Raw genomic sequence first — 26,598 nt, 5'->3', positions numbered from 1 at the left:
ATAAAACAGTGCTGTCCTGGCACATCCAGACATTAAGGTCTTATTACACATAAGGAAACAGGTTCCAAGCAGATAGAAAGCCAGCCAAGACTGGAGGTTATAAAAAATGGAGCAGAAATGCCTCCCACCTCTTAATCAGGGCCTGGACGCAAATGCATTTGTACAAAATCTCCAAGAGGTGGGCCCTTCAGCCTGTCAATCCCTTCCACCTCAAGAACCCCAGGACTCCCATTGCAGTCCCAGACTCGCTCACACAACAGCAGAGGGGCCTCAGGCCCGGACACTAGCAGACTGGTGCCTGCTCTGGCTACCCTGCCAAATCTGGGCGACAAACTGAACCTTTTCCTTCTCCCTTCCTGCCTCCCTCTGTTCCCCGACTGGCGGCAGTCCCTTCTGCAAACCAGAGGCCTCTAGTCCAAGAAGCCTCTGGCAGCCATCCTCGACGAAGAGCCCCGGGAAATCAAAATCAGAGCCCAGGAGTGGTGACAGCTGGGTCTCCATTACCGAGCTCTCACAAAGGGTCAAGCTCCGCGTAGAATCTTCTCCAGAGGCCCCAACAGGATCCCGGGACCACCCGGTAGTTCCAGCTCCCCACCACCCCTCAGTCCGAGCCTGTCTCTGACGAAGTGTGACCTCGATCATCTCTTCGGGGCGCTGGGCCTGTTTCCCCCTATTCAAGGTGAGGCTCCGGGCTGTTCGGAAGCCACCGGCAGGTGACTGAATCCGGCAGCCTAGGATTGGGGGTTGGGAGCTCCGAGTTGGCGGGCGCGGGCGCGCTCCTGTCACCCCTGCGCCCGTAAAGGGTTCCCGGGAGCACCGGCTCCACGGACTCGCCCGTCCGCGTCCGGCCCGAGGCTCGCTGAGCTCAGACCCCGAGGCTGAAGCGGCAACGGAGAGATCCCAGCCCCGGACGAGGCCTGAGGCGACGGCGACAGGGAGGTCCGACCTCTCAGAGTCCTTGCTCTGCGGCTTCGACTCTGCCCTTAAGCTCGACTCTGCCCTTACACGCTGCCCAACCCGGCAGCCCGGGGCTGGGCGCTCGGCACTTAGGGGGCGCCCGGGCGCGCCGGGGCAAGGTAGGGGCGGCAATGGAACTAGTCCTCTTTTTCCTACGCCCGCGGCCAGCTGACGTCCTAGCCCCCGCCGGGTCGCCGCGGGCGGGGGGCGGAGCACCGGCGGAGCCGCCCCGGAGCTCCACCCCACCCCGTCCCGCCCCGCCCCGGCCGGGATGGGGGTGTGGTCCCGAGTTTCGGTTTCCAGAAAGTGGATCCAGCTTTGCGTCCAGCTCCCGGCAACCTTCTAACGCCTGCAGCCCGCTTCCCGGGAGAGGTCCCGACCGCGTGCCCCGCCTTCCCTCAGCTTGCAGGGTCCGCGAGAAAGTTTTGACCCCCACGCCCTGGACCGCGCGGCGCTGTCCGGGGAACGCGCTCTCATCACCCCAGGTTGCCAGCTGCAGAGCGGCGCGGAGCATGCGGGACTACGACGAAGTGACCGCCTTCCTGGGAAAGTGGGGGCCCTTCCAGCGCCTCATCTTCTTCCTACTCAGCGCCAGCATCATCCCCAACGGCTTCAACGGTATGTCAGTCGTGTTTCTGGCAGGGACCCCGGAACATCACTGCCGGGTGCCAGACACCGCGAACCTGAGCAGCGCGTGGCGCAACCACAGTGTCCCCGTGCGGCTGCAGGACGGCCGCGAGGTGCTTCAGAGCTGCCGGCGCTACCGACTCGAGAAAATCGTCAACTTCTCGGCGCTCGGGCTGGAGCCGGGGCGCGATGTGGACCTGGAGCAGCTGGAGCAGGAGGGCTGCCTGGATGGCTGGGAATTTAGCCAGGACATCTACCTGTCCACCATCGTCACCGAGGTGGGTGTGTGAGCGACCCTTCATCTGCATCAGTCCCCCTGGAGACACCCTAGCCGTGCCTGGCTCAGCGTCCCCAGTTCCTCATCAGACACGGCTAGCAGTCATCTGGGTTATACTTGTAACACAGGTGTGCAACCCAAGAGGGCAGGACTCGCTTAGGATCATTCCTGGTCAGTTTGTCTAGGGAGGGCATGAAGAACTGAGAAGGGAGGCAGCTGTCAACTGCCTTTTTCTCTGGCAGTTTCATAAGAGGAAGTTGTTTCCCAAGAGCCTAGATACTGTCAACCCCAGGCTGCCCAGAAGCACAGGCTGAGTCAAATTCCTGCCGCAGGCATGAGGAGGGGTGTGGGGATGCTGCTGAGACTACGTGCAGACACAAAGTAGAGTCTTATTGCTGAGCAGGGCATGGGCAGGTCTGGTCTGTTCCCTGCCCCAGACTTCTGGAAGCATCAGGGGCTCTCCTGCTCTGCTATACAACTATAGTAAGGCTTGGGTCCTGTCCTGAGGCTCTAATTTCTCCACAAAGGAGCAGGAGGCCTCCTGATACTGGTGGAGAACAGGGGACTAGAGGAGGCATAACCCTGGTCCCAAGGCACTCATGAAAGGACAGGCTCACAGAGACAGTATAAGCATAGAGCTCATGGGCATCTCTGGCTTTGATCCCCTAACTGGGGCTCCTAGTGCTTACCTGCCTTCTGCGCATAGTCTGATCCTGAGACATCTAAAAGTAGGGGTCAGCTCATCCCAGTTCCTGGAAGTGCGATCAGCATCTGGGCTAGAGCTGGCCCTACTAACTGCAGTCCTCCTTGACAGTTGGGTTCACCTAGCTCTTTCCCCTTCCTTAATAGTTCTGTTCACCTCAGGATGTGAGGGGTGGGTAGGTAGCGGCTGGTTTACAAGTCCATGGCTATCCCTGTTACACCCAGCCCAAGTGGGCCTGTGGGAAAATACATCGTTCCCCATCTGAGGATGCACAACATTACACACTCACAAACACACAACCAGATTTGCCTTTTTCAGCAGCTTTTCCCTTACTTGCTTTCTTTTTCGGGACTAGGAGTAAAATAAAAAGCAAAGGAACACTAGTCATTGGGAGGAAGGAGGGGAGAAGCATGAAAGTGAGTAGGGTGGGTGGTTCTCCCTAGAGAGTGGTGGGACAAAGAGTTCTGGAGTCAGATGGGTAGACTGGTTCTGGCCCCACTCATAAGCACTAGTCTTCAAATATTTGCATATTCATGTTCATGGCAGTATTAGTCACAAAGAGTAAAAGCAACTCAAATACCCAGCAACAGATGAATGGATAAATAAAATGTGGTGTATACACTCAATGGAATAGTATTCAGCCTTAAAAGAGGAAGGAAATTCTGACACATGCTACAACATGAATGAACCTTGAAGATATTATGCCAAATGAAATAAGCTAGTCACAGAAAAAGACAGAAACTGATTTCACTTATATGCCACATGAAGAGTAGTCAAACTCATGGGAACAGAAAGTAGAATGGTAGTTGCCAGGGGCTGGGAGGGGAGGGAAATGGGGTGTTATTTAATAGATATAGAGTTTCATTTTGCAAGATGAAAAGAGTTCTGGAGATTGATTGCACAATAATGTGAATATGTTTAACACTACTGAACTGTACACTTAAAAATTGTTAAGATGCTACATTTTATGTTGTGTGAATTTTATTACAGTTGTTAAAAATGAGGATCATAAGAATGCCCAGCTTATCTGAGTTGTTGAGAGGATTCAGTGAGATCATGTGCTATGCAACATCCCATAGCACCAACAAATGGGCATCACGGGTGGATGGATGAGGAGCAGTAAGGGCAGGACCTCGTTGTCTCTGTCTGGGCATCATGGGTATTTGGGGCCATGTTCTAAGGGCCATGTTTCAGCCAGTACAATGGGTGATGAGACTTGCTAAAGGCAGAGCCCCTTTCCTAGAGTGGAATTCTAGGGCCAGAGAATAGGACGCAGGTCTGAATCCACTGCCAGGGGAGAAATGCCCTCATCTCCCTGACAAGGTTGGGGACCCTGAGCCAGTTCTCTGAACCCCTGTGGCCCCACACTGGCAGGGGGATCATCCTCAGATGGTCTCTGCTTTATATCTCTGTATGGGATCTCCTGATGGGCATACCCTCTGGGACAGAGGAGCCTGTCTCAACTGACCCCTGGCCCCTTCACAGGGAAGACAGGTCAGCCAGGGACCAAAGAAGGGCATGTTTTGCCATGCAAGTACTTTCCAGGGGATGCCAGGAGGCAGGAACCTGGTATCTGAGTTGGGACCTGTGTGAGTGCATCTGTCTGGGTATATAGGTGTATAAGGTAATTTCCTTCCTCAAGGACTATTTGTGAAATGCTATTTATCTGTCCTGTTGAGAGCTAAGAATCACTTTAAAAAAACAAAAACAAAGCTTTATTTTGAAATAATTTCATTTAGAGCAAAGTTGTGAAAATAGTACAGAGAATGTGCTGATCTCCAGGGGGCCTAGATTCAGGAGCAGAGCCGCTGGACAAACCTTAGGGGTGAGTCTGGCTCCTGGCCAGAGTCTAGGCATGGTCTGGCCTTTGCCTCAAACATGTCTTCTTCTCCCATGGAACATCATTAGCTAGACTTGACCCTCTTCAGTCCATGGGCTGAGAAAACTAGGCAGTCATCTCTGAGCCAGGGCCCATACTCCAGAGGCCCTGGGCGATGGGCGGGGGGGGGCCTTGTTTGATAAAGAGCAGTTTTCTGTGGCAGACCACCAGTGACCTGAGGCAGGGCTGCTGCTCCACCATATCAATTGCTATCCTCTCCTTCAGCTGGAGGCATCCTCTAGGAACCCATGGGTGGAGCTGCAGGCAGCTATGCCCTTAACCACGATAGAATGTCCAACAAAGGGCCTGGGCCTCTGGAGGCACTAGCCTTGTGCTATCTTTCTTGGGACCTAGAATTAGGGCCTGGACAGAATAGGACACACTGATTCCCCACCCACAGCTCAAAGGTATAAAATAGGAACAGAGGGGCCTTATCCTTTGCTAACATGGTGCTTGTGTGAGGCACTAGGAGTGGTGAAAGAGGGAATGATGAGACCAGAATAAGCCTAGCATCTGACAACTACTTGGGACTCCATATGGCAGCTCAAAGGGATGTACCTCCTTTGGGGCCTCTGCCAAGGCTGAAAAGTTTAAGCAAGAAGCAGGTTTAGGCTGTTTTCTTTCCATCAGACTTACAGGCTGCCCTGAAATACTGCTGGCTAGTGTGAGACTGGCAGCTTGGCTGTTGGAACAGCCTGAATATCAGACCTGCCCTCTGGCAGATTCCAAAGGGGATAAAGTGGGAGCCTCAGCCTCCAGCCAACACCAACAGACTTTTATTTCCAGGCAGTGCTGCAGAAAGAGAACTAATACAGGAGACTGAGGGGCTTTTCCTAGCTGTGGCCTGAATTTGCTTCCCTGTTTATCAGCTGCCTCGTGCCAAACAGTTTGTCTGTTGCCTCTAAGTTCTGTTCCTCTGACAAAGGCTACCAGGATCTCAGAATGTGCCTTCATCCAGAGGCTGCTTCACCCAAGCCTCCTGCCAAGTTTCTGGATAAAGATTTTGTCCATCTTTCCTGGTGGGCAGAAGACCCCTCACACTTTGTCCAAGAGATAGGGTGGTGTGTTGACAAAAACAAGGCTTGACAGAGCTGGTCAGAGGAGCTGTAGATGCCTTGGGCCTGTGAAGGGCCTGTAATTTCTTCTTTGTGACAGGTTGTGTGTGCGTGCTAAGTTACTTAGTCATGTCTGACTCTTCGTGACTCTATGGACTGTAGCCTGCCAGGCTCCTCTGTCCATGGAATTCTCCAGGCAAAAATACTGAAGTGGGTTGCCCTGCCCTCCTCCAGGGGATCTTCCTGACCCAGGGATCGAACCCATGTCTCATGTCTCCTGCATTGGCAGGTGGGTTCTTCCAGGCTAATGCAGGCCTGCCTTGTTATCTGAAGCCTTGGTATAGTTTTAAGCATGTCTCTAGAGTCCAAAAAAATAAGAATAAAAAGGCAGGGATCTCCATTTGAAGTAGAAAGAATAGAGCCTTTGGGGAAAGGCTCAGTTGACTCACATATCCCAACAATGGACACAGACAGTCCAAGGCTGGCGACTCCCACTCTGTGTTTACAGGACTGGAAACAGGACGGCATGCCCCTTCTTCCTCCCTCAGGCCCCTTCATTCCCATCCCTACCATCCCACTTAAACTCCCTGGGTCTTTTGCTTTGGCTCCACCTCTGATGACCACAGAACTCTTCACCAATGCCTCTCCACCTATGGGTGCTTTTTCTTTACCTCTAATATAAGAAAAGAAAGATATTGAGGTTTTTAAGATTTAGCCTCCCATCTTCTGAGCTCCAAGTGCAGAGGCTTAATTCCTGGTGAGTGCAGCCAGGAGACTGGGGGATCCCATCCTCCACTCAGTCCATACTCATGTAGTGGCACCTGTACTCTAGTTTCCACAGGCTGACAATATGAGGGCCCTGGATGCCCTTATCCCAGTTTGTTGTAGAGTGGAGATTCCATGCCAAGAAAGGCAAACCAAAAAGGATGCTACCACCTCCAACCAGTGTCTAACTCATAAGGCAGGGAGTGCCATTCTGAGGGCACTTTCCCTTACCACAGCCTGGAGCAGGGGCTCAGATATTTTCCCCCAGGGGAAGAAGTAGTCCGTAACAACAGAGAGCTCTGAAGCTGTCCCCACAGGAAATAACTTCATTTCACACAGGATGTACAGAAGTTGAAGCCTGAGAGTGCTCTTTAAAACAACAGAAATTGTGGTGATTAACAATTATGAGGAGACTAGTAGCTCCATTAGAGCAACAAGCTAACCCATAGGGCAACTAGATTACCGGAGAGAACGAGAAAAAGAGACAGCTAAGAGCAACACTCCTGGAGTCAGAACAACCCTCAAAGACTTGCCTCAAAACTGCTCTTTCAAAAGGGCTTAAATTTAATTGAACTAGTCTGTGGCATGTTTTGTGCACAATAAAGAATGACAAAGGAGTGATAAAGGAATATATAATAAAGGAATGATATAGCAATGGGTGGAGCCTAACAGCTAGGTTGGATGGCATCACTGACTCAGTGGACATGAGTTTAAGCAAACTCAGGGAGAAAGTGAAGGACAGGGAGGCCTGGCATGCTGCAGTTAATGGGTTGCAAAGAGTCAGACACGACTTAGCAACTGAACAACAACAGCTAGGTGTGATACCAGCAGAGGGAGACAGCTTAATAGAAAAAATGGGGGAAGAGACAGTCAAAAAGAAGCCCTGCTAAATCCATTGTTCTCCCAGGGTGACTGCACACATGCCTAAGGCTGTGTCTTCTGAGGAACAACACCAGAGACTTCACACTGCAGGGGAAATAGTCTTTACTAAGAATCCAGCCAAATCATTAAATGCCGGGGTCCAGCCCCAGCAGGATCCAGGGGGTACCTTCAGGATGAACGGCGTCGGCGAGAGATAGAAGACACGTGAGACCAGCCTTGATAGGACCAAGTCTGCGAGGGAGAGAGAGAGAATGACCAGACGGGGGTGCAGAGAGTCTGGAAGAGTCTGGTAGTGCTTTATTTTTTACCATAGCTTTTATACCCTAAGTTAGTACATTTCTAAGGGGAAGATAGTTTAACATTACGTCAGCTTGTCCTTCACGAAACCAGGGTGTTTTCTGCATACTTCTTTGTTTATGAGGGTCTTCTACATTATCTTCTGGCCTTGGGGCCTATTAACATTTTTGCAGGTCAGGTGAATGTAAACCTATTTTCTGTTTCTATGGTGACCTTAACTGAAAGGTAGCAGTCTCATAGGGCAATAGTACAGAGTAGAAGTATATTCTTGTTAATACCCCAAAATTAATCCTCCTGCAAAAGTTGTCAGTTGAGTTTATCTAAGAAGTTTACCCCATACTGACTCTGCGACTTTGGTGAGGCAGCTTCTGCCTAGCACTCCTGGCTGACAATTAACAACCATCTCATTGTTACCACACTAGGGCTAAGTCCTTATTTCTCTAGATCTTAAACTATATTAACAATGGTTTCTATAACACAACCGTAGCACATTAAAGGCAAAAATACAGCAAGCAAAAACACAGCAAGCAAATCACAACCCAATAACCACCTATAGAATAATTTTTCTTATGTTTTCTAATAGGACTCCTTTACCCCTTAAAAAGGCTCTATTAGGGCTTTTATATAACCAGGTTCTTTATGCTATTTTATGATTAGGATATTATAAGCAATCATGCATATTAGTACCAAGCGCATAAATGCATTTGGCTAACAAACTACCAGCAAAGGAGTTTAAATTAAAACACTCCTTTCACCCTGAATAATCTCATAAAATACGACCACCTGGGAAACTTATTGATTAAAGTTCTAAATTGATTCTTCTTTGGGAAGAGATCGGGGAAGGCCTTCCTGCCTGTGTCAGAGAAATTAGGGAGTAGTCCATTGAAGCAGGCATCAGAAAGACAGATATCATCTTTAAGGTGAGAGCCGGAGGCAGCTTTTCGAAATCCCTGAAAACCTGATCTGCCTTGCCTGTCAGGCTTTCTCCTCGTGACCTTATCATGGGTGGGATCTCGTGAGCTGGCCTTTTCGAAAACCCCTGAAAACCTGATGCGTCTTGCCCGTCAGGTTTTCTCCCTTATGGCCTTTTTAGGGGTAGGGTCTCGTGTGTTGGCTCCCGACAATTAAACAAACAAAAAAGCAAACAAAAACAAAGACAGGTACCCCTAGTGTGTGTTGGGGTGAGAAGGGGTGTGGGGGAGAAAATTCAATGCTCAGAGTTTCTACAATGTATTTTCTGAAATGTCCAGTTTTTAACCAAAAATTGCAAGACATACAAAGAAACAGGAAAACATGACCCACACTCAGGAAAAAAATAGGAAACAGAAATTGCTTGAAAGGGCCTAGATGTCAGATTTAACAAAAACTTAAAAGCAGCATTATAAGTATTTTCAAAGAACTAAAGGAATTCATGCTTAAATAGTAAAAAGAAGGTACAATGACAATATCTCATCAAATACAGAATACCAATTAAGATATTAAAATGAAAGTTATATAAAAAATAATCAAATAAAAGTTCTGTAATTGAAATAAACAGTAGCTGAAATTTAAAAATTCACTAGAGAAACTTACTAGTAACTTTGAACAGACAGAAGAAAGAATGAGCAAATTTGAAGACAGAGAAATAGAAATTATGTAATCCAAAAAACAGAAAAAAAGGAGTGAAGAAAAATGAACAAGTTCTTAGAGCAACGTGGAACATTATTAACTATAACACAGACTAGTGTGCATAAAGGGAACACTGGAAGGAGAGGAGAGAAAGGAGCAGGAAAAAAGATAGTGAAAGAAATAATGACTGAAAACTTACCAAATATGATTAAAAACATTAATCTACACAGTTCAGCAGCTCAATTCCAAGAAGAAACAAAAAGATTTCTGCACACAGACAAATCATGGTAAGATTACTTAAAATCAAATACCAAGGGAAGTTTTTGAAAACAATAAGAAAAATAGGACACATACAAGGGAACCCTAATAAGATTTATGTTTGAGTTGTCATAAGAAAGAAAGGAGGGGACTTCCCAGGTAGTCCTGTGGTTAAGAATCTGCCTGCCAATGCAGGGTCCATGGCTTTGATCCTTGGTCCAGGAAGATTCCACATGCTGAGGGGCAACTAAGCCTGTGCACCACAACTACTGAAGCCCACACACCCTAGAGCCTGCACTCCACAACTGGAGAAGCCACTACGAGAAGCCTGTGCCCCACAACTAGAGAGTAACCCCCACTCGCTGCAACTAGAGAAAGCCTGTGCATAGCAAAAAAAGACCCAGTGCTGCCATAAGTAAATAAATTTTAGAAAAGAAACAAAGGAGGCCAAAGGCAGGGGGATAATGTATTTAAACTGCTAAAAGAAAAAGCAATCAACCAAAAATCTTATTAATGTAACTAGCAAAACTATCTTTTAAAACTGAAATAGATATTCTCTCTCTCTCACACACACACACACCTAAGAGAATTTTTGGCTAGCAGTGCTACCTTACAAGAAATACTAAAAAAAGTTCTTGAGAAATAATTATTTTTCTTTAAAGCACAACTTATTCCCTGAAAACTACAAAGCATCTTTGAAAGAAGTGAAGATCTAAGTAAATGAAAAGATATCTTATGTTCTGTTCATGAAGCAGAAGATAATATTGTCAAGATGGCAACTCCCCGAACTGATCTACAGATTCAACACAAAAGATATTCAGTATCATTAGCCATTAGGAAAATCACAACCACAATCAAGTAAAAACCATAATGAAACACTTCTTAATGCCTCCTGGGATGGTTAAAATTAAAAAGATATACAATAACAAGTGTTGATAGGAATATGGAAAAATTGAAACATTTGTTCATTACTGTTGGGATTATACAATGATGCAGCCACTTTAGAAATGCCCAAGAGAAATGAGAACATATACCCTTGCAATATCTTGTGTACAAAAGTTTATAACAGCTTTATTCATAAAAGCCAAAAGGTAGAAACAACCCAAATATCTACCAACTGGTAAATGGCTAAATAAAAGGTGGTATATCCAAACGGTGGAATATTATTCAACCATAAAAAGGAATAAAGTACTGATAATTAGTACTTGAATGAAGTACTGATACTTAGAACAACATGGATGAACCTTGAAAACATTATGCTAACTGAAAGAAGCCAGTCACAAAAGATTATATATTGTATGATTCCACTTAATATTAAATGTTCAGTGTAAACCCATCTAACATTGTTCAAAATAGAGTAGCACCTGTCGAGGGCCACTATCAAGTCTCTTTCAGACACCCAAGGACTGGAAAATTATTGAAAACAGGAAGTTACAGATTCTCAGATAAAAAACAAAACAAAACAAAAAATACATCCTATTGAAGCACAGCTAGCCCAGGTACAACTGTGGACCAGAAAAGATAAGAACCCACCACCTCCTTCCTGCATCTTGCCCTCTGAACTCAATAACAGACTCAAACCCCACCATTGGGGGCCAGCAACCACTCTATGCATCTGGCCCTTTCCTCCCTTGGAAAGGGAATAAAAACTCTCTTTTCTTCTCTTGTTAATACTTCTGTGAATTCTTTCACAATCTGTATTAGCTCACCCAACACCCAGAATAGGCAAATCCAAAGAGACTGAGTGTATGTTAGTGATTGCCACAGGATGGGAAAAGAAAATTGGAAGTGACTCTAATGGGCATGGGGTTTCTTTCAGGGGTGATGAAACTGTTCTAAAATTAGATAATACTGATGATTGCACAACTCCATGAATATAGTAAATTATAAATGAATTATACACATAAGAAGAATGAATTTTATGTAAATTATATCTCAATAAAGCTCTTATAAACAAAAAAAAATTAAATAGCAAGCTTTCCCCCACCACTCCATGGTCAATAAATATCCAGCTTTAAATTTACAACTAAGTTACAAAGAAGAAATTGTGGATGGAGGTATGTACTATTATTAACTAACTACTACTTCCTCTTTTCCCCACAGAATGAAAAATAAGAGAACGCAGAAAGCCTTTCTCAAATGAACTGTTACTAGGTTTTCATTCACAGTTGTCTCTAAGATTGAAGTCCATTTATAAACGGATTTTACACCTTGTGGTGAAAACTTTTCTGGTTTTTAGTTTGAATAGAAAGTTCTCATTTCTAACAATCTCTTCTGCCTAGTCAGGTTTCAGTACAACCTGCTTTGCTTATTCATTAATGTTATTTGTAAAAGGCATGAGATTAGTAGAAAGGGAATTACCCTTTAAGGAGGTCTTGTATGTGTCAGATGCTGTCAGACACTCTACTTACATTTCCTGTCCAATGCTCACAACAGTTTTGGGAGGGAGTATCACTGTTACCTCTTTGAAGAGAAAGCAGGCTAACAGGGGTGAATGAGTGGCCCAAAGTCACACAGTCAGAAATGGCAGAACCCAAGACAGCCTGTGCTCTTTGCTCAGCATCGAGCTGCCTTCCAGAGTTCTCAGTTCTATGTAGTCATGGGGATACTCTTATCTTTATGATCCTTTATGGCTTTGGTGAAGGCTAAAATTACTAGACTTTGGCTACTTGCCGAGTTCAAGGTTGAGGGTGACTTTCAAAGGATTGTGTGATTCCATACATTTCCAAACTAGTTTTCCATTATTCCTAACTGTTCAACATTTGTTCATCAACAATTTGTTAAGCATCTACCACGTGCCTAGCGTTGTACACTTCAGTTAACTAAAATGATTATATGAATGTGTTCAGGTTTTACAACTCTGTCCAAAAAAAAAAAAAAAAAGAACTCTGTCCATCTGGAGGAGGTTGAACAGGGGGTGCCTCTTTTCCTGTCCTGCCGGAGAGCAAGGACACAGTGGCCGAGAACATCCCACCCAGGATGGCTGGGCTCATACATGCACATGTGCACACCTGACCTGTCCTGTAAAGCATGCTTGACCTTCAGCTTTGTGCCCCTTCAGAATCTGGCCCAGATCAGGTGCTCAGTGACTGCTGAATAAATGATTAAGCAATTCCTTTTACCAATCCACTAGAACTTGGGCTAGTCACTTCATTGCTCTGTGCCTTCATTTCCTCATTTGTAAAATGGGGATAAAGGGAATACCCACTTTCAGATGGCAACTTTTTGATCCCATGAATGATGCAAGGCACACAGTGAGCAATCAATACACTGTACTTGTCCTTTCTATTATTACTGTTGAGGGCATGAGATGCATATTCTTCTAGGTCAAGTATCCTCATGTCCCCTATTACCTTGTGACCTGGTTTTTTGTTCTTTAAGGCTAAATGACCCAGTCAAATGGGGAATATTGGTCTAAGACCTGGAGGATGAGACAGACCCAGTAATTCTATGAGAGTATATCCAGTGCCTCAACCCTGCACAGTTTGGAACATTCCACTTTTTGTCCAGAGTGCATGTGGGAGTGTGGGTTATGTTTCAGAAATGGTAGTGTTTGACCTGAGGGCATAGCTCCAGGCCAATACCAGGCAGCCTCTCACCAGGCCATCAGCCATTAGTCTCTAAGCTGACCCTGTGTATGTATGTCTGTGTGTGCATGCGTGTACACACATGTTGCAGAGACCCACAGGACACTTCTGTCTCATCAAGGAAAAGACTGTCTCCCACTGGTCCTGCCATATCATTATTAACCACAGGGAGTTCCCTGAGACCTGACAATTGAGGCCCTAAGATACATCCCTAAAACCCCAAGGGTCTGGGGCAAGCAGGGCCTGGCCTTCTCAAGAATGGCCCCATGGAGAAAAGGGTCCCCCTACATGCTGGCAGCTGATTTATTGGAACACCAGTCCCATAAGCTGAAGCCAATATTTTATCTGCCAATTTTGTATCCTATTACCAGACCTCTTGCAACTTTCAAAGAGACTCTTTGGGTCCAGTGACTCCCCTAGAGGGAACCCAGCCTTGAAAACAACCATAAGTAGCATGAGGTCCAGCTGCCTTCCTCTGCCAGACATGAGCAGAAACAGACAGCACTCTCTACCAAAGACAGACAGCACCCCCCACGGGCCTGGGGCAGACGGCTGCTGTGTGCACATGGCCACCTTCTGTGCTTCTCAATGCTTACAGGGCTTTGGGGGTGCCTCTTCAGGGAGGAAAGGGGGACCTAGAACCATGCATGGCCTCATGGCCTCCAGTAAGAGAGCAATGGGGAGCTGGCCCTCACCTCACCCTTCTCAGAACCCAATTCACAATTCCTTTCCTTACTGCATTTCCCAAACAGACCAGGCTTGACCCACCATCAGGGCCAGCTTGATGGGCATCAATCCCTGCAGTCAGTCACTTAGGGCCCCACGTTTATTTTTAATGCTCTGCTATAGACATCTTGAAATTCCTAATTGTTTTGAACAAGGGGTCCGACATTTTCAAGTTACACTGGGCCTGAAAATTAGGGAGCCAGTTCTGTTTACCATTTTGCTCATGCAAGGCCTGACATCTGACAGCTGTCCTCTTTCCTTTCTGTCTCTTAAGTCCTATCTATACTGCCCAAAGGCAACGTCCTGATAGAAAAATGTTTTTAAAACAGCAAAGGAGAGCATGTTATCTTGGGAAGAGCTTTTCTGCTTGGCTGCAGATGTAATGGTAATGGTTGATAATGGATACTTAGTGGCCCCAAGGCTAACGGCTGTGGCGGAGGTCTTCTGCCCCTAGTTCTGATGTCACATTCCTTGAAGAAGTGTAGGGGTGGTATGTAATAAATTCATTTTATCTGGCCTTTGGTGTTCTTGTCCAAAGCAGGACTGGGTACAAGGTAAAGTTCTGAGGCCCAAGTTGTTATCTCGCTTGCCCATTTACTTGCTTTGACTTCAGGCAAATACTAGTCTCAGAGACTAAGTTTACTCTTCTGCAAAATGGGTTATGTACCACACCATGAGGCTTTCGGGCTTCAATCTGTGCATTGGGGCAGATCCAGGCTCTTGGGAGAGTGACTTTTAGAAGCTGGTGGTTATTAATTCAGGTACATGTCTCCCTTCTGACCCGTGGCCTGGCAGAGCACGTGAATCTGGCCATACAGTTTTGGAGGGTTTGTGCCTTTTCCCCTGAAGCCCATTCAAGGTACCCCAGCTGAAGCAGCCTTCCTCTGGGTGTGGTTTCGGACTGATCCTCAGTTGTGCCTGAGGGGTAGAGAGTTTCTGGTTCATTGTTTTTTCTTCTGCAGAGCAGTGCTTGGGCAGCTCGCCTATGAGCAGCGTTGTGAGCACAAGGCGAGGCAGTCTCGTGAATCTTGCTGTTGTCTCCAGGATGGGGGTGTTCTCAAGGACATTATTCTCAGCATAACAGAGTGGCCCCTTTGTGGAAGGAAGTATATAGGAGAGGCGTCTCCCAGGTCTCGGTACTCAGACAAACTGAGTACTGCAGAATGAGTTTATTACTCTGCACACTGTGATCCTGAGAGCCGAGCTGCTGGGATATTCAAAACCAGATTTCAGGGCTTCGCTGGCAAGCTGACAGGCCTTTGGGCGGGACAGCCAGAGGTCAGTCTTACCCTTGGCTTGGTTATTTTTGTAACCCCTGCTCCTCTGAGATTTCCATTTGCCACAATTCCCTTAGTTTTTTGTTGTACACATTTTTCTTGTATGTATCCTCATATCCATCTCTCTCTGCTGCAAATGGGGCACGATACAAATATATGAATTCACTTTTAAATCTATGTCAGGTAAGTTGAAAGGATGAAGAACCGATCTGCCTTAGGAATGTCATGGGTGCAGTACCATTGCTGAGTGGGGGGCTGGGATTGGGTGGGAGGCAGGAGGTTTTTCCTATAGACTTTATCATCTTACCATACACAGCAATCCCCTGACCCACTATCCCAAAATAGTTATTGGCACCTGCTTCTTTTTTAATTCACAAAAGCTCACTGAACACATTTTGAAATCTTTGCAACCTCCCCTTGAGATTATGCTGAATTGACTTAAGTCAAGAGCTGGTAACAAACTCTAGCTGAAACTCTCCTTTTATGGGTCCACAAGCAGACTTGTTAGAGCTACAACAGCCCATGGGCCCTGGGGAGTGGGAGGGACCACACTTCTGGGAGGGCTGCATGGAAAGGAGGGTGGAGGAGTGTGGAGGGGAGATAAGGAGCACTGAAGAGGGGCGGGAACACCTCCCCTAGCACAGTGGGGCTCCGGATCAAGCCCTACGCCTGGCCTACGGTGTTACATGGCCCAGGGAGCACAGGGTTCTCTGGAGGATTCTGCTCAGAAAATATAATCACAGGTTTTGGGGGACCACTTGCATTTTTCAACAGGTAGAAGCAGCTTTTATACCTGGATCAAGTGACCATGCCCACCACCCTGCCCTGCAGGCATTTCAAACACTGTCCCTCCATGCCCGAGGGTCATGCTTCAGTAACTTCTGAAGCAGAAATAGCGCCTCTGCTTCACACTACTTCACAGTTGAGGGGTCGCTAGCCAAAGCCATGCCTCAGCTCACTTCTCCGTATACAATGTAAGCAGGCCCAGAGGTATCACTCCTCCTTTCAGAAGAGGGGTTGAGCCTCAGGCAGGACAGTGACTTGCCCCAGTGACTGACAGAGTCAGCAGTCAACCCCAGGGCTGTGAAGCCTACGCCCTTTGCACAGTAGTGAGCCTGGCACAGGGCAGGAGAGCCTGCCTGGCTGCCACGCTAATATGCCCTCGGAGCTGGGCAGGGGCCGGAGCTGCTGGAGGGCTGGGCTCACACTTCGTGTTTTTCCCTGGCAGTGGAGTCTGGTGTGTGAGGAGGACTGGAAGACGCCCCTTACCACGTCCCTGTTCTTTGTAGGCGTGCTTCTCGGCTCCTTTGTGTCTGGGCAGCTGTCAGACAGGTAAGGATGATGGGAGGGAGGAAAGGTGACTGTTGATACACTGCCTGTCCTGGGGGTGGACTGAATTTAGGATAATTTCACCAGAGGAAGGGAGGCCCCATAGGCCACCAAGTGAGTGACCGGAGGAACCATGATGTATCCTATATCCTCTGTGCTCAGCCCCTTGTGGGGAACCACTGGAAAATGGGGCGTTTATATCACCGGCTATTTGTCTCTTAGTTGTACCCAACTCTTTGCGACCTCATGACTGTAGCCTGCCAGGCTCTTCTGTCCACAGAATTCTCTAGGCAAGCATGCTAGAGTGGGTTGCCATTTCCTACTCCAGGGGATCTTCCCAACCCAGGGATTGAACCAGGGTCTCCAATATTGTGGGCAGATCCTTTACCATCTGGCTTGCCTCCCCACGGCCTCCTCACCCCACCCTGTTTTTTGTTGCCATGTGATCTATCCACAACCAGCCATTCACCAGAGGCAAAGTCAGATGGTGAGTACCCCTCCTTGACTGTCACCTGTGTCTATTGTGGGTCAGGCCCCTGGCTGGACACTGGGGCCAGACAGCTGATCAAGACTGGTTCAGGGCCTCCTGGAGTGCACAGTCAGGAGGAGACAGCATCGCCGCGTGGGGAGGCATGACCACACTGACCCCTGAATGTTCTGTAGGGACCAGGGCAGGAAGGTGGGAGTGCTCAATGGCAGTGTTGGGGAAGGCTTTCCAGAGGAATGGCTTGGTCGTGAAGGCCAATGGGACCCCAGACCCAAAAGCCTGAGATGACCTGAGTGTGGGAGATGAGATGGGAGATGTTGTCCTGTGTTCCCTTTGAGCTATTGGACACTATTAGAAAATGAAATTAAGACTTAAGCCAACTGCAGTGTCATTTATGGATGTTGCTGGAAGCTACTTTCCACAGAGCAGTGGTTCCCAATTTGGGATGCACAGTAGAGTCACCTGGGAAATATCTTTAAGCCCTGATACCCATACTGCATCCAACAGTCTACATCCAGACAATAAGAATCTCAGAAGGCCGTCACAGTATTTTTTAAGCTCTCTTGATCCCAAGCGCAACCTAGGTTCAAGACCACTGACACAGAGGGACTCTCGGCTCTGGGTTGACAGAATTCTCATGTTGCTGACATTAGATGCATCTTCAGTTTGTACTGTGCTCGTGTTCCAGAAACGTGACGGCAGCTTCTACCTATGACTCATTCTAAAGAGCAAGTTTCCACGTGGTCCTTACATAAGCTGCTCTGTGATTTCGAGATCTGCTGCCTCCACAGGAGGCTCAGAATCTCAGAAAGTTACCTCCTGGGCAGGAGGATGCCTGAGACCTCACCCAGGAAGAACCTGGGAGGGTGTGACAGGAGAAAAGCCTGTCACAGCCCTGAGAAAAACCGTCTGCAGGGATGCCTGACTCAGGCCTTCCACAAGCCCTGAGTATGGTGCTGCTGTGACCTGCACAGGCCGCTTCTTGTGTTGTGCTGTATTCTACAGATTTGGCAGAAAGGCCATCCTCTTCGCAACCATGGCTGTGCAGACTGGCTTCAGCTTTCTGCAGATTTTTTCCGTCAACTGGGAGATGTTCACCGTGTTATTCGTCATCGTCGGCATGGGCCAGATCTCCAACTACGTGGTGGCCTTCATACTAGGTAGGAATGGCTTCTGGCCTGCAGGGCTCCTCCTTACAGTCCTCAGAGAGGCCTGGGGGCCGCTGAAGAGGGCACCGGGAGCGCTCTTACTCAGCACGAAAGGAAGCACTGTAATTCATGGTCTGTGCTTCCAAAAAGCGATCAGCTTCGGGAACATATGTGCTGGGGAGGAGGCTGTGGTCACAGGTTCTTTGACAGGTCACAAGCAAGGCAGGCACTCATAGGGAGCCAGCTCTTTGCTGGCTCTGCAATGTGACTGTGAGTAAGAGCCAAGTGATAACTGAGACACATTTCAGGAGCACGGGGCTTGGGAAGGACACAGAGGAGGGATTCTTGAGGGAGAGACAGTCCGGGGATGTGTCTCATCTGAGCTATGAAGGCTCAAGACTTCTGCCGGGGCCACGGCTAAACGGTCTCCTGGCAGCTGGGCCTGGCCCACAGGGGGATTAAGGGTGGTCGGTGAGGCTGGGACACAGGTGGAGGAGGCACGTGCCAGACAGGAGTCCGGTGCCAGCTGTCCATCTTTGGGCAGATCTGGCTTCACCCCTAAGTCAAAGCCCACCCCCAGAGCATATCAGCTGCATACAGGACAAGCCTCATTGCTGGGAGCTGTCTTATCTCCTAGCAGCAACCTTGCTTCTGGAATATCAGGGCGCATGAGGGGGACTCACAAGCTAAAGGTCAGGAGGAAGCCCCAGGGTCTTCAGCAGCTTCTCCCAGGAAGCACCAGGGTGAGCTCCAGGCATGTTGATAAGGGTCATCTGCAGGAGTGAAGTCCCCAGCAGGCTCTCTGAGGCCACCTCCTCAGGTGAGAGAAGCGGCAATGGGACCACCTCTGGGACAATAGATACTCATTCCCATAACCTCTACTGTGATCATATTTCCTTGTTTGGCTGTCTCAGTTTGTCCCTATTGCCCCAGTGTAAATACCCATAGCACCCCTTTAATGTAAGTCTAATGATTCTTATCTCAGAAGTCTGAATCTAGTAAGATGATTCTGATAGCTTTTAAGATTCTGGATGACTCGTTGGCTTTCACGATCCTGTGTTCTCTTCGTTGAGGATTTGTAGACCCTGTCAGGTTGCCAACTTGGAACTGTTCAAATTCTACTCCTTTAATCATTTGTGAAGCGCTCTTTGCCAAAGGCCTAGCCTTGGCATCTGAAGAAGGAGGTGGGGAAGGCATGCTGCAGTCACACGGCCCCAGCAGAAGCACCCTCTTCAGCAGGAGAGGACCTCTGTCCTTTCTGCAGGGGGAAGAGGGGAGGGGGGAAGGATTTATTGAGAGGACACAGCGAGCTGCCAGCCAGTGGTGCTAGAAACTGGAGACTGGAAGAATTCAGGACAAAAGTTGCGACCTCCTAATGCCTGATGACCCCAAGGACACAGGGCTCTTGAACACAGCAGAGTTTGTTTTTCTCATGGTTTAAAACCCCACAGACTCCATCTTCCTTTTGGTGACCACCCCGTACCTGGAAAGCCCAATGGGTAGCTTTGCTTGGGCCAGAACATACTGGAGACTAAACAGAAGAATCTGCCTGGAGTGAGCAGAGCACCTTTAGGAGAACCGAAAGAATCACCTGAAATGGAAGGGCACGAGGTCCTAGTGAAGCCAGAGAAGCCCTGTCCTCGGGATCAGGAGTCAGGTGTTGTCTATGCCGTGCACGGCATTCCCCAGGGCCTGCTGAACGGCAGCACTTGGACCTGCCTTTCCAGGGGCACAGGGTGCTTCTGAAGCCATTGAGCCTCCTCCCCCGGGTGAGTGGATGAGGCCAGGAGAGCCCACGCCAGGCTTCCTGCAGGGAAGCCTCTGCCCAGCTGACCCTGACACTACAATCAGCTTCTCTCCCTGCTCCTTATGCTGACACGAGTGGGAAGGCCAAGTAAGAGCTGTAAGATCAGTCAGAGCCTAGATGTAGGAGCCAGCAGTCAGTGGGCGGGACGCCGGGTGTAGCAGGCTCTCCATCAGCTGTGTAGGGTGCTCCGGGAGCCTCCCTGGCTATAGTGTTACTCCTCGGTGTTCTACAGGAAACTGCTGACATTTGTGTGCTGGTTTGAAACTCCTTGTCCTGGATTCTCAGGCCTGAACATTTCAGTGTCACTGAAAATCAGTCTGCCCCTTGGAGCAGCCAGAAGCCCTCATGAGCGCCTGGAGTAGGGTGGGGATGGAAGACACAGCAACATCTCTGGCTTCTGGCAGCGCAGCAGCGCTCTCTGGTGTTCTAGGACTGAAACAGCCAAATTATGGGTTTCAGTTAACTAAAAGCAACCTCAGCTTTGGATCTGGTCTGAGTTCTGTCTGGCCCTTCACCTTCCCTTTTTGCCCTCTGGTTCCAGGGAAGGGTTGGCAAGACTGTGCGGTGATAATCTGCCATTTTAGGAGTTCTCATATTAACTCAGGAAACTGAATTACTCCCACTCTCAACACAGTACGAAAATGGATTCTCTCCTTGCTCTGCTTTTTAACAATTATAAAGCCTGCCAGAGTCACAGGAGACAAGAAAGGGGAAGAAAGGAACAGTGCTTCTTAAAGAAACAGAACATGGATACACCTGAAAGTGAAGAGGCTGCCAAAACGATGTTGGCTCAGCAGCAAGTGACCACTCAGGACCAAGGACACCGACCCTACCCACATTCCAGCTCTCCCCTCACAATCTCCTACTGTTTCCCAGAAATAACACCCTTGACCTGTCCAAAGCCTCTGAGTGGAACTCTAGTGGCATCCTCCTTTATTTCTCATAACTAGCTGCTTGAATTTATTTTGCAAAGTTAACTGTCTCCTGTCTTGACTGATGCATTCATTCAGTATTTTCCCAGCACTGTTAACGATATTTGTTCCAGCATGCTGAACTACTTAAAATGCTGCTTCCTCTGATGTCTTCATGTTTTCTTCCTTTTGATAGGTACATAACTGATGGCATCTTCCTTTGTAACTTTGGCTACCAGGAAGCTCATGCAGCCTTTATTAGCCACATAGTTTTTAAAAGTTTTAAAATTGAGTTTACATAGCATAATGTTAACTCTTATAAAGGTGTATAAATTCAGTGGTGATTAGTGTATTCACAATGTCATACAATCATCGACTGTACCTAACTCCTGAACATTTCATCATTCACAAAAGAAACTTACTAGCAGTTACTTCCCCATTCTCCTCTTTCCCCAGTTCCTGGCAACCACTAATCTACTTTCAGTCTGTATGGATTTGTCTATATTCTGGACATTTCTGATAAACAAAATTTTACAATATGTGGCCTTTGTGACTGACTCCTTCATTTAATGTTGTCAAGGTTGGTCTGTGCTGCAGAATGAATCAGTACTGCAATGCATGCAGATACCACATTTTGGTCATCTTTTCATCAGGTGACAGACATCTGGGTTGTTACCACTCTGACCAATTTGAAGAACATTGCTATCAGCATTTGAGTACAAGTCTTTTGTGGATCTATGTTTTCAGTTCTCTTGGGCATGTACCTAGGAGTGAACTTGCTAGATCATATGGGAATTTTAGGTTTTACCATTTAAGGAACTGTCAGACTATTTTCCAAAGCGATCTGTTGCATATTTTTGCTCTTTTCTCCAGGAAATCGCTTTTTACCTTTCTTTGTATTTTACTTTAATGTTACTATTATTTTATTTTATTCAAATTATAAGCTACTTCAAGGGAGAAATGGGATATAAATACATTAAAAAGATGCAGAGATTTGCTGGCAACCCTTGTTTGCACTGCCCTGAGAGGGAAGAATTGGGGGACACAGGGAGGTAGGACTCACTCCTGTCTGTCCTCAAAGGCCTCAAATCTGGTCGGCAGAGGCAGCCAAGGCAGCTGTTACAGAGAATGTGGGTTGTGGGTCTAGGAGTGTGAGGGGAGCACAGATAAATTGTCTGTGCATATGCATAGACAAGAAAGGTCCCTTTTAACTAGAATGATCATGGAAGTTTATAGAGAAGAAAGAAGACAAGGGAATATCTGCTATTTTTATGAGAATTCTGAGTATTTTCTAGGAGCAAAGAGAGGTTTTTGCTGTCTTCTGTTGGATCTCTTGGTCAAAGGCACTGTGTTTTCCAACATTCCCCTGACATCACCTGCCACATGCCAGACACCTACCTAGACTCCTTACCTACATTAATCTAAGTCCTCATAATAATAACTCCATGAAGTAGGACTTATCAAAGTCACCCTAGTAGCAAATGAGCATCAAGGGGCCCAGCCTCTGCAAGTGGCTGATAGAGGACCCTGGGTCCTACCCTATATCCTGGCAGCTGCACCACAGTCATATTTCTTGAGCTGGGGTCTGCAGACCTCTGCTGGTCATTCATGGAGGGGCAGATCCTGCCCCAAGTGGAAGGGATCCAGTGGTTCCTGAGCTGATTACCATAGAAGGGCCCTGAGCAACATGACAGCAAGCCTGGCCCTCTCTGAGTCACTCACTCTCGGGGAGAGTGCTCAGGTCCTGGAGGTGGTGACAGGCAGTGGGCAAACACTCCTGGCCAAGACATGCTTCTTTGGCTTAGCAGTCAGAGTCTCACTCACAAGTGATACTCAGAGGCCCAAGCAGATCAAGACCAAGCAGGCTTTGTTCTAGGAGCAAACGCCTAAGGGGTAAAGGAGGTCAGGACAAGGAGCCCCCAGTGAGCAGAGGCGGCATCACCAGTCACCTCCCTCACTGCCAGTCACATGGAGTTTGTGACACCTGCTGGCAGTGAAAGGTCTGCAGGAAATAAGACTCCTCTCCCGGCGTCTCTGAGAGGACTGGTTAGTTTGAAGACCAAATCCTAACTTCTAAAATGCAGGTGTGGTCCCACCCATCTCTCACACATGTCTCCGCTAGAACTCAGTCGAAGGACAGCTTGACAGGGTGAAGGCTTTGCTCCCGTGTAATTGTTTTTTCTGGACTGTATCCATAGATTAAACTGATCAGGCTTAAATCCTGTCTGTCCCACTTATTGCATGTGTGAGTTTAGGCAATTTGCTTTAACTCTTTAAGTCTCAGCTGATGATATGTAAAACAGAAGTAATATTTTTTGTTATATGATTGTTGTGAAGATTCAAAGAGATAATGTATGTAAACACTCGGTCTGGAACCTGGCTCAAAGTGCCTCCTCAAAACAATGCTAACTATGAAGATGATGATGATGGTGCTCAAGGCAGGGTGATTTTCTAAAAGTCAGAGAGCAGGAAGTCATGTTCCCAAGGAACTATTCAGATTTGTGCCATCCCTGTTGCTCCACATAAGAGCAGAAGACTAGATTAATGAAACTTCTGTCCCCCATGGGTACTCTGCAAAGCTAGAGCAACTCTGTCCTGACCTGAGACCCAAGCTTAAAGAGGGACATTATCCAGAAATTCAGTGGGGTAACTTCTTTCTCTTCTCTTATCAGGATCATGGAAGTATGAGGGAGCTCCCTTGGCCTCATGAGTCTACAAGATTCCCACTTGGTCCTGTGCACTTTCTCTTTTCCACAATCACATCCTCTGCCGCTTCACTTCTGAATCTCTGCTTAGGAATAAAGCACTATTCATTCTCATATCTTGATAATCACAGCCAAAGTGTTTAGAAACCATGGCATGGTGAGTCTTCTTATGGAGTGACAGGAAGGTCATTAATGAGGTAAGAAAAGATCTGGGAACAACGCTCATGATCCTGAAAGAAGTCTGGCCCTATTCCTGGAAATGAGTTTAAAGGCTAAGAAATGCCCTGGGTGGTTAGAGCTATTGTCTGCAGTCCAAGATGTGAGAGATATACAATACTGGCCATTTCTATCAGTCTGGCTTTTAGAAATGGCTGTTCAAGACAGAACCACTGAGACACATCTTCAGTTATGCTGAGTGAGGAAAAAGAGAGGTGAGGATAGGAACATGTAGGAGGAGAGAAAGGGAAACCAGCAGAAGTAGTCATTTTACTGCTTCTCTGGAATTAGTCCTTAATTCCTTAGCCTGTGCTCAGGGCATATAAACACAACTAAGAAACTCCTTCTTAAAACCCAAGCCCGAATAACCTTCAAATCATCTGTTTTGTATTTTCTGGGTTACTTCTCAGTAGTGGTGGGCAGATCTTAAACAAAAGATGGAGCTATTGCCATTGGCCACATCTCCACCCTGGGGCAGAGGACCAAGAGTGGACTCTGTGGCAAGGGCCTGAGTTTTGTGACAACAGAAGGAGCCTGTTCTCAGACTCCTTGTCTCAACTCAAGTGCTCCAAGAAGCAAGCAACATCTCTTGAAGAACTGGGGCTGAGCCATCCACTGTGGCACTGAGCAGAGCAGGAGCCTTTCCCAAAACAGGGCCAGATGCCAAGCATCTGGTGGTTTTGTGGTGTTCTGGGAAAGCTCTGTGAGTTCTCTCCATGTGTGCTCAGCTCCAGGGCTGCCGCCTGCCAGGCCAGAAGAGCAACTTCTTCTAGTCTTTCATTGGGCTGTATGGACTGCGTCCGCCTGGGGCTGATACCTGGGCACTGTGTGGCCTCAGTGGAATGCAGCCCTGGGCACTGAGGCCCTGCTCTGAGGACCTCCAGAGCCAGCTGGATCCTCTTTATCATTTCTCAGGGCTCGAGGGTAGCTAAAGGTGTCCTAACACAGCTCAGTAACTGAACTCTCCACTGTTTCCAAGAGACCCATATCTGCTCATTTACAGTGGTGAATGGTGGGAGAGGCTGAATGCCGCATGATCCACACACCCTCAGGAGAGCTCCCACGTCTCCTGGGATGCCCTCACTGCTCCTCACCCTGGGGCTTTTATTTTGGAAATATGGCATTCTCAGAAGAGGTTACCTCTTAGGGCTGAGCATGATGTTCATATGACATGAGGAGACATTAAAAAAAAAATCTATAGCTCCTTTAAAATCTCATGAAAACTCATCCTTCTATGAGGTGGTAAGTCTTGGGTCATGTCCCACCTTCCTCCACACTCACCCCTCCTGCTCTGGGCCAGGAGGCAAATAACTTGTTCCTCTTCTAAGTGGTTATATTTTTTAACTCTAACTGCCAGCTAATGATGTGAAAAAGCAAATATTAAAGTGAGTTAAAATGCTAATACTCCTCCCTTGTTTTGAACAGGAACAGAAATTCTTGGCAAGTCAGTTCGTATTATATTCTCTACGTTAGGCGTGTGCACATTTTTTGCAGTTGGCTACATGCTGCTGCCCCTGTTTGCTTACTTCATCAGAGACTGGCGGATGCTGCTGCTGGCGCTGACGGTGCCGGGGGTGCTGTGTGTCCCGCTGTGGTGGTGAGTGTGGCTCTGTCTCAGACAGCCCCCTACTGCGGGCCAGCAACCTGGAGCCCAGAGCCTGGTGCCGACCTTGACGTGGGCCTGCTGATCTCACTGGAGCAGGCTGAAGCCTCAAAGCCCACAGACCATTTCCCTTGTTGGGGGTGGGCATGTGTGCTGGGGTTTGACTCCCCACCGTCCCCAAAGCACCATTCTCAGGAAACCCAGGCCCCCTTGGGCTATCCCAACTCGTCTCTGTTACTGGATGGTTGCTGTTTGTGGAGATGGTACTGTTGGGTTTTGTTACTTTTAGCTCTGCCCCCCTGCTCTTCTGACACTTTTCTCTAGGAAATCTCTTTTTCCTTATGGCTTCAACTAATGTAACTTCCGCAAGCTGCCCTATCATGTAATGATTAGCATCTAAGATGTGACTGTTTATCTGCTTTGTCTTGAAGAGCTAGAGAATCACTTTTGTTTAATTAATTGTTAGAGAAAACATTCTCTTCACTCCTCACAACCCTTCAACCAAATTTTGACACATCAATGTGGGAATAACAAAGTGTTGATGCTGACCCCAGTTTCACCGAGTTATGGCTATGGGGAAGACTTTACGTGAGAGAACAGAATGACAAGAATGGAATAAGGTCCCAGCCATATGTTTTATTTGGGGGAGATTCCTCATTTCTTTGGTTTTTCCATATTTAAATAAAAGGAAAGGGGATTTTTTTCCCATTATTGAGTCTGGTACTCTCTCTCTCTCTTTCTCTCTCTCTCTCTCTCGCTCTCTCTCTCATTGATTAGCCTTGATTGGGTTTCATGATATCAAAATCAAATCTCCCAGCAGTGACTGGTTTTATTGAATTGCTTGACCTCTCTCTGCTTACAAACAATTAAAGTATTTTTGATCATGTTTTGGGGCTCACAGGTTAGACTAGCCCTCATGGTTGCCCTGTCCTGTGGACATACTTAGGAAGTGTGCCTTAGCAAGTTTCCTAGAAGGACCTTCATCTCGCCGCAACTGTTAGGCAGCCATAGAGGCTGACAGGTAGTACTTCTTGGCCTTGTTAGACCAGATAGCTCTGGTTAGACCACTCCAAACTACTGTCCTTTTATGATCTCTAAGGCTGATATGATTCACCAGTGCAAGTCCTTGGCGTGAGTGTGCATGGGGAAAAGAAAGCACTTTTTTTTTCCTTACTTCCCTAGAATTTGAGAAACAGTATGTTAGATACTATTCTGATTTCCTGACCCAGTCTGAGAGTGGGGCAGTTTTCTCGAATGAGAATCACCATCATCACCATCATCATCACATCACGTCAGCATCACACCCTCTCTCCACAACACCCCCTGCTAACTGAATTTATTGTAAAAGGTGCTGGTGACCAGACAGTCTCTCAAGTCACAAGACGAGATTTCTCAGAGGTTACTTTCTGCCTCTTCAGTTGAATGATTTTGGTAATCTGTGTTCTTTGGTTCTGGTTGTCATTTCAGCATAAGAGACTAGTACTTTCAAAATAT

General features: G+C 47.4%; 1 protein-coding gene across 3 annotated transcripts in view; it reads left to right on the top strand.

Annotated features, from left to right (window-relative positions):
• The first annotated feature begins 563 nt into the window (after window positions 1-563).
• SLC22A4 (solute carrier family 22 member 4) overlaps window positions 564-26,598 on the top strand; it is a 43,326-nt gene continuing 17,291 nt past the window's right edge. The window contains exons 1-5 of one of the 3 annotated variants that reach the window (XM_065918137.1): window positions 564-679; window positions 1,360-1,862; window positions 16,127-16,230; window positions 17,720-17,874; window positions 24,927-25,098. In XM_065918137.1, the coding sequence (XP_065774209.1) occupies window positions 1,470-1,862; window positions 16,127-16,230; window positions 17,720-17,874; window positions 24,927-25,098 (824 nt within the window). In that variant the 5' untranslated portion in view covers window positions 564-679; window positions 1,360-1,469. Of the gene's footprint in view, window positions 680-1,241; window positions 1,863-16,126; window positions 16,231-17,719; window positions 17,875-24,926; window positions 25,099-26,598 lie in introns of those variants that run through there. The other 2 variants (XM_065918140.1, XM_065918141.1) reach the window with 2 other exon arrangements.

The sequence above is a fragment of the Muntiacus reevesi genome, chromosome 1 (assembly GCF_963930625.1).
Source record: "Muntiacus reevesi chromosome 1, mMunRee1.1, whole genome shotgun sequence".
NCBI classification, from domain to species: domain Eukaryota; kingdom Metazoa; phylum Chordata; class Mammalia; order Artiodactyla; family Cervidae; genus Muntiacus; species Muntiacus reevesi.
The sequence above is the reverse complement of the archived record's forward strand: the minus strand, read 5'-3'. Positions and strand labels throughout refer to the sequence as shown.